The sequence below is a fragment of the Nicotiana attenuata genome, chromosome 7 (genome assembly GCF_001879085.1).
Source record: "Nicotiana attenuata strain UT chromosome 7, NIATTr2, whole genome shotgun sequence".
NCBI classification, from domain to species: Eukaryota; Viridiplantae; Streptophyta; class Magnoliopsida; order Solanales; family Solanaceae; genus Nicotiana; species Nicotiana attenuata.
In genome coordinates, this window is record NC_031995.1 from 53,250,676 (window position 1) to 53,259,264 (window position 8,589).

Consider the following 8,589-nt stretch of genomic DNA (forward strand, 5'->3'; position numbering starts at 1 on the left):
GCCATTCTTACCCTCAGCGCTTTCTGAGTACCATAGTTTAAACACGTCTACGTCTCGTGCCCTAGTACCCTTCCATCAGTCTCCTGAACACACGCTATGTTGATATTCCTCTTATGAGAAATGAGCGGTTTAAAATTAAATATTTTTATACAAAGATTAACTCTTAAAAAAAATTGTAGCACATAATATTGGTTCAATAAATAACACAGAGAAATGAGAGTACGTTGCTTTAAGCATAAGCCGCCAACAACCGCTAAGCACTGTGTCATCGTTTGTTAATTGCAGCCAAATCCAGTACTTGCACCACACGCTTCACAGGCGCGTAAAAACCAACATCGTCACCGTTAACCGATTTAAAATTTCCGATATCCTCTCTCTCTCTCTCTTCACTCTAACCTCCACCAACCTTGCCGATCTATTCTCTCTCCTCTCTCTCATTTCTTCGCCTGGCTTTGCGCCTTCATCCATGGGCACTACTATTTCAGTTCAATGCTTACTCACTGTACTAGTACAGTTACTACTACTATCAGTCTTCAGATCAGTAGAATCCTCAATTCACATCTACGACAGGGATCCGTTTAGAGAAGTCGGAAATGCTTACCTTGTCTCCGGCGGCAGTGAAGGCGTCGCCGCCTCCCGCTTCATTCCTCCGCCGCGTCGCGCATTTCGATCCTCTGCCCACGACGGACTGTCTTATATCAGGTAGCCAGTAACTGCAGATTAGTTGAGCTCGGTCACCATTTTTTATTAAAGAATATCTAAAGAAAAATTTAAAATAATGTATACTAAGAGGAATATTGCACTGTTTTAAGTCCTGGATCCACCTTTGTAGCTGGTTGATTCATAATCGCAAATGTATATAGTATGTTATATACTCTGTAACTACTGACCTGGTTGATATATAGTCAGTGGCGGAGCTAGTACTTTCACTAAGGGGAGTCAAAATATAAAGAAGTAAACACATGAAAAAACCAGAGGATTCAACATATAGTATATATACATTAAGAAAAAATTGACCTATCTACTTAGTGTAACTTTATGGCGAAGACGTGTCAATTGACTCCCCTTGGACAAGAGTAGCTCTGCCCTTGTACATTGTTGTAATGTATATATGTTAGGTACATCGTAACCACTGACTTTAAATCCTAGATCCACCTCCGGTAGCTGGTTGATAAGTGATTGCTGGTTTATGTATGTATATGAGAGATTTCCAGTAAATATTATGGAAAAAATGGTCAGATCTAAACTGATATTTGGTCTGCATGTTTTTTTATCAAATTTCCTGATGATCTATTGTGATGTTGGAGCGATTTAAGGAATGAAACTGAAAGATGACTTTTTGAGTTGTCATGCTGAAGGCACAATCTTGCAAATACAAAACTCCAAGAGATGCCATATCAAACAAGCTGGTCCCGTGGTGCCAGGATTTCTCTCCTTGAATCTGAAGTTGGGAGGTTGAGTCAAGTTTAGAGTTAATTCAAAATTGTTTTGAGCAAATTAGCTACTCCCTCTGTCCCGAAAAGAATGACATGAAAAGGAGTATGAGAGTCCCAAAAGAATGTATAAGAGTCAAGACATACACATTTTTGGTGTGAATTCAGATGTTAATTCCCCCGCACACAAAAAAAAATCACTAATTAGAAGCTATATAAAAGTACTAGAAATCACAGATCTCTATAAATCACAAATCTCTATAGTTAAAATATTTAGAAATGTCTAAAACATCATAATCAAATGTAGAAATTGTTTGGTTCCTAAATAGTAGGAGTGCCTTATAATATGGGACACAGAGAGTATCTTATTTTAAAGTTAGCTATGGGCTAGTTATTGAAGTTGTTTGACTGGATTGATCAGTGCTATATTAGTAATGCAGGCCTAATATAATGGCTTGAGTGGGAAAGCTATGCTGTCAACGGGAAATATGATACAATACAGTAGAATGGTTTTTCTAAAATATATGTCTGAGAGCAAGCTGAACATAGTGAACTGCACCAGCTTTCTGTGATTAGATTGTGGGAAAACTAAAACAAGCCACAGTAATCACTGTTAGTTTTTTTGGCTCAGTGACATTGTTTGTAACCTATTGCTTTAGTATCTGATAATTTGAACATATATAGGTTTGATAATATCACATTTTGGAGGAGCAAAGCAGCTGCAAACCGAAATCCAACTATGGCATATAATAGTGGGTTAGTTCAGATCATAATATTTGAGGCTGCAGACCGTGACAATATTGGTGGTTCACCATATGGTGGACAAAGGTCCATTTGTTGCACTGCTGATCTTGCTAAACTTGAAGGTTGCAAACAAGGGGAAGTCATTAGAACACCTTCAGCAACAGATGCTAATTGGCCGATGGTGTTGAATGTTAACTTTAGAGGAAGGCAGTTATCAGCCCAATTGAAGAAGAAGGAGGTTTACATAAAAAAGACTGGGATGTATAACCTCTTCTTCATCTCATGTGATCCTAAGCTTAAGGGAATGAAGGTGTCTGGAAGGACAGTGTGGAAAAATCCCGAGGGATATTTGCCTGGTCGAATGTCACCCCTAATGAAGTTTTATGCTATAATGACCGTAGCATATATACTTCTCGCTGGAATCTGGTGTCTTCAGTATGTCAGATACCGGCAGGACGTTCTGCCGCTCCAATACTGCATCACTGGGGTTATTGCCCTTGGGTTATTGGAGATGATATTTTGGTACTTTGATTATGCTTATTTCAACAACACTGGTACAAGGCCTGTGGGACTCACGACTTGGGTTGTTATAATTGGAGCTATAAGGAGAACTTTTTCACGCCTTCTTATTCTTTCTATCTCAATGGGTTATGGTGTTGTTCGTCCTACCCTTGGTGGTCTCACCACAAAGGTGCTCCTTCTTGGAATAACTTATTTTGTGGCATCTATACTGCTAAACATTACCGAATACGTTGGTACAATAAATGACATTGCAGGGCGAGCAAGAGTCCTGCTGGTCCTTCCTGTTGCATTGTTAGATGCATTTTTGATCTTATGGATTTTCACTTCTCTTTCCAAGACACTGGAGCAGCTGCAGGTATCATCTTACTGTTTGTATTGAATTTGTGTACACATACATTTTGCATTTGTTTCATCTCCTTTTTCTCATAAAATATCTGATTCTCACAAGATTTTGTTTTCGTCAGGCAAAGAGGAGTTCTGTGAAGTTGGATATTTACAGACAATTTTCAAATGCATTAGCAATCACTGTCATTGCTTCAGTTGCATGGATAGGATACGAGGTTTGTATTTGATGCATGAACTTTATTAGTTAAATCAATAGGGTCTGTTTAATTTTGATCGCCATGAGGCTTGTTCCACAATTTTTTTGTCTTTTCTGAAGAGTAACTTGTCACAATTTGGTAAACTTGTTTCTTAATGCTTTAAAGTGGCTTGACATGTGCACATATATATATATATACCCTTGAAAGACTTTCATGGATTGAGGTGCGGTCCACTGCGATGAGGAGTTTAATAGGTATAGAAATTGGCTCTATTGTGTTTTCCTTGCTTAAAAGGGTCGCTAAATGTCTTGCTGCAAATAAACTACTATCACAAAATAAGGAAAAGTATTTTAAAAAGTTCCTGAAGATATTACTACATAGGGAGAAAAACATCTACTGAATTCTCTTAGAGTTTTTTGCATTCTGCAACCCAAATATTTGCACCCGCTGCACTTTTACCTCCTATTCTCGTTTTTCATTCCATTTTCCCATAACCTCTTTTTGCTTGCAAAACCACGATTATGTTATATATCTGCTCAAAATGTTGACAAGATTAACGTGGAAATACTACCCCAGAAAACTAGTTTCACCACATCTATACCCAGATCATCATCTGTTCTCTCCGCGATTACCCTTCACTGCATTCAAGATCCAATTGGGAGAAAAGAGATAGAAGACATGGATTACTTTTGAGATGCTATTAGAGTTACGGAGAATGATATTTGTTTTTGGATTACTGACCCTTCTTGTCTTTGGGAAATTTTTACATGTCAAAACCTACCATTTAGTAGTTGTGCGACAAAATAAAGAGGGTGTGATATTGTTAAAAAAAGGACAAATGATTTTGTGAAAAGTACAAAAACGAGTGCATACCTTTAGGGTGGGATCTCGTTCACTAGAAATATGTGATATCACAACACTCATCAATGTTTCTCTTTGTCCGGGAATGATTTTAGATTTAAGTAATAAATGAAGTGTATGGTTAATGCTTAAAAAAACTTAGAGATTGTTCTTACTCCTGACTAATCAGACTACCGCTTCTCTGCTGCGACCTCCTGAAATCATCAAGTCAGTATTTTCATGAAATCGAGAAGAATATTAATGACACTTCTCTGCTGTGATTTCCTGAAAATATCAAATTGATATTTTTCGTGAAATCGAAATATTAATGACATATGTCTTGTGACTTTTTAAAATAAATAAATAAATAACTCTTAAGACTCGTTCATTTCTTCTCTGCTTATTTCTGTGAGTTACAAATACAGCAGGAGCAAACTCCTTGCGCTGCGTCACTGTCTGTGCATCCTCTAGTTTCATTCCTTATCCAAAATTGAGCACAAAGAAGTCGTAAAAGTTTTCTCGTCTATGCAAATGCTGTTTCTGTTTCTGGCATCTGTTCACAGAGGTGAATGATGTATATGTTTGAGGAAAAGACCTCGTGAAATTGAACAAATGTTACATTCCAATAACACATCACTGATAATCCATCTAGAAATATAAACTGACATAATTAAGTAAATAAAAATATGCTCTCTCTAAAAGTTTAAGTTTTTAGATGAGATGGTCACACACTTCAACATAGATGAGAGCTAGGCCCATCACAATTCTTGGTTATGAGATGTTCGGCCCGCATATTATGTTGTCCGCGCTCCAATTGGTAGGGTTGGGCGCTGAGGGGGGGGGGGGTTGTGGAGTTCCCCTACATCGGTTGTGGAAAGTGGATTTGGTTTCCTTTTATAGTCTTGGGCAATTCTTCAACTTATGAGCTAGATTTTGGGGTTGTATTTGACTCAAAGTTCATTTCTTATCATAGTATCAAAGTAGGCAGAGGTCCTGAGTTTGCATCTCACCACCACCTATAATCAAAAACACTTCCCATGCTTACGCGCAGGGTGTTGGGGGCAGGGCGGGGTGTGGGGAGTTGAAGACATAATTAAGTAAATAAAAGTGTGCTCTCTGTATCAGCTTAATAATTTAGATGAGATGGTGACAAACTTCATCATAAATCAACGCAGAAGTGAAATTTGAACTGTGTGGTTATTTTCAGGGTAGTTGCTGAAAATTATATAACACAGGAACCCCTCTTTAACAAATCTCTTGTGCTTTCGACATAATGCCACCTAAGAGACGAATAAATTGTTTCAGATAAGTGAACAATTATTGACTTATCTCTGGAAGATATTCAAGTCATAATTTCTCATAGGGAATGGTGCATTTAGAACGTGATTTCGAGCATTCTAGGCTAACTAATTTAGGGAAGCGGAAAGGAAAAGCTAGAAATCTCTTATACGGAAAAATATGATCCCGTTGTTTTGATTAAAGCTTGCTACAATCAGGCTCAGTTGGCTGTGATTTTGCCTGGAAAAGGCTTGGGTAGGGTCAGTTTGTTTGGCGCTGCGAGGCTGTCATCGACTCTGAAGAATTGCAAGAGACGTTGTAAAATCAATAATAGTCAATAGAGCTAATATATTTCACCTGAATTACTAAGACTTTTTATCTTTTGATAGCCAGAGAGTATTGAATTAGAAGTAACCAAAGATTTCATTATCGTCTCGTTGTTGCTCTCCACTATTTTACCTCTTTACTATGAGCATTGAGCTATGCAACTTTAACATAGTAATTAATTCTAAAGGGGGGTTCTCAGTAATTTTTATTTTAAGGGGACTTGGTAATGTTGTTTCAACAGATCTGAAATGTGTGCAGGTTTTGGGGTAATTTCTTGATTAATGAAAGGGGGAAAAAAAGGAAAAGAAAGAATATACTGTTCCAGGTAATCCAAAAAGAATTAGTAGTTTTCTTTAGTCATGACTACTTTGTACCCTAAGTTTCTGCTTTCAAATGTATTTTGTTTAGGGGAAAAAAGAAACCGGTTCCATAGTATTTCTTCTGTCAGCCAGCTAATTGGAAGTCCCTTATTAATTTGCACTACAATTTGCTCATTAAAGATGCATTACCAAGTAAGCTGTAAGTAGTGTATGCCCTTGTGGTTGCTATTCTTCTTCATGGAGGGAAACTCATCATTCTGTCAGACCTTCTCCTTGAAGGCTCCTTCTATGTCCAGTTGACAAGAGAGGGATAGCCTAGTTGAAAAAACCCTCCACTTACAACCCTGAGATTGGGGGTTTGATTCTCCACGTGGAAAAAGCCACTGTTGGCAACTGGAGAAATGGGGGCTTTATGTGTTCGGATTTACTGTATCAATAGAAAAGAAGTACTGATTTGTTTGATCTATGGCACCAGTAATCGCCTGGGAGACAGAATTCGTTTTAGACGAAGCTTTACTTCTGTTACCAGCTCCATTTGGTTATATTCGCTTTCATTTTTCCCCATCATCATATCCAAGTATTCTGAATAATATGCTGAATGTTGACGGCCTTCTCTTTAATTCTGGATGAATGTTGTAGGGATTCTTGCAACCTGCAAAATCTTACTTCATCTAGTTCCTTTCCTGTAGGTCTACTTCAAAGCAACAGATCCCTTCAATGAGAGGTGGCAGGGAGGTTGGATCATCACTGCTTTCTGGGATATTCTTGCATTTGGACTGCTGTGTGTCATCTGCTACCTATGGGCACCATCTCAGAGCTCACAACGGTAGGTATTCTGGAACAATCATAAGTAGCCTTTGGTCTTTTATCTTGCGTAATCAAGTAAAGCATTTGGTGAAGCAAGAGAAAATATGGTTAGATATTTATTGCCTGAAAGATTGAATGCAACATACAAGTTAGTTTGAAAAAGAGAATGCATCCTATTGTTGAAGTGTGTGACCATCTCATCTAAAAGCTTAAGCTGTTAGAGAGAACACTTTTATTTACTTAATTATGTCTTCGACACGCCCCCTCACGTGCGGGCTTGATTCTTTTTGATGAGCCAAGCACGTGAAAATTCTTTTTGATGTTGGGTGGCGGTAAGACTCGAACCCAGGACCTCTGCCTGCTCCGGTACCATGCTAAAGTGTGTGACCATTCATCTCAACGCTTAAGCTGTTAGAGAGTACTTAATTATGTCTTCAACACCTATTTCCAAAAGCTCACAACTGCTCCATGTTTTTCCTGACACGATATCGATTTTGGATCTTCCAACTGTTACCAATCTCTTAAACTTACCATTTCTCAAAAGTTACTAGTCTTTTAAACTGTGGCAATTCATCAGGGTAACAATACAGTGAAGCTAGTTTTGCATGTTGTTGGAAGGCAGAAAATTTCTTTTCTCAAATTACAGTCAGACATTTTAACTAGATGCGAAATGTTTTAGAGTGTTTTTAAGATCCAGTTTTCTGGATTTTTATACCCTTCAACCTTTACCATTTATTGCTTTTGACTGACACACGAAGTTTTCATTCTAGTTATGCCTACTCTGATGTGAGGGGTGAAGAGGACGACGAAGAAAGTGAATCCTTATGCAAAGAAACTCCAAAAGGTGACATCAGTCTTATCAAAATGGATAGGAAGGAAGGTAGCGACAGTTCAGATGTAGAAGATGATATTCAAGAGGGTAAAAGGGAATGACCGGTGAAGTTGTTTGAAAGCTCGCTTTAAAGAGATCAATACCAAGATGAAGATCCACTAAATGGAATGATTGGCTCTGCTAAATGCATACTTCATAAATTAATTCATTGAATTTTTATTGAAGAGTGTTGCACGATTTTTGACAAACCACAGAAAAGAGAGATGTGTACATGGTCTGAATTGTCAAGATGTTCATTTGAAAAATGAAAGCTGGAGATGAGTAAGTAGTGTCATACTTCGCATTGTAAGTAAGTAGTGACCATTTTCACCTCACATGTGAACTTCAGATGTGGTGTTCATTTCTGGAAGAATTTGAAAAATGTTTTCCAAAAAGGTCAACTATTTGAGGGACCATCTCATATTTAGTGGCAGTTTTGTTCCGTACATTCTATCTGAAACTTAAGGGTGTGAATCAGTTAAATGTAGTTGTTTAAATGTTTGTCTTTTCTTTTCTTTTGTTCCTGTAACATTGAAAAATAAGTTGATTATGCAAAACTCCTGTATATTTGTAATATAAACTTGTATCTTAATGTTTTCCACACATAACTTGACATTTTAAAGTAGTTTAAAGTTTCTTTCCTTTTCATTGAGGTGTCAGAACCAACTTATGTGTGCACTTCAACTATTGGTACTTGCTACCTTCTACCAGCATAGATACTGAGTTACTCTTGCATTAATGCTAAAGTAGATAAGATAAATTACCTAGCATGTAGCTTAAAGTTTGTTTTTTTACTGTCAAAGAATAATGGAGAGAGAATTTTATCTTTGATTTTAAATGGGGAACTTTCACAAATGACTATTGTTTGGAGGCTTATTAATGGACGTAGCTGTAATTTAGCTAAT

General features: G+C 37.5%; 1 protein-coding gene across 2 annotated transcripts; it reads left to right on the forward strand.

Moving 5' to 3' along the window:
• LOC109229105 (transmembrane protein 87A) lies at positions 238-8,307 on the forward strand. 2 transcript variants are annotated; one of them, XM_019394424.1, is made up of 5 exons: positions 238-702; positions 2,118-3,054; positions 3,164-3,259; positions 6,696-6,832; positions 7,584-8,307. In XM_019394424.1, exons 1-5 carry the CDS (start codon positions 467-469, stop codon positions 7,744-7,746), a joined length of 1,569 nt encoding a protein of 522 aa, XP_019249969.1. In that variant the 5' UTR covers positions 238-466; the 3' UTR covers positions 7,747-8,307. The 2 variants fall into 2 exon arrangements, with proteins under 2 accessions (XP_019249969.1, XP_019249970.1); XM_019394425.1 differs by lacking the exons at positions 6,696-6,832; positions 7,584-8,307 and adding an exon at positions 5,945-6,026.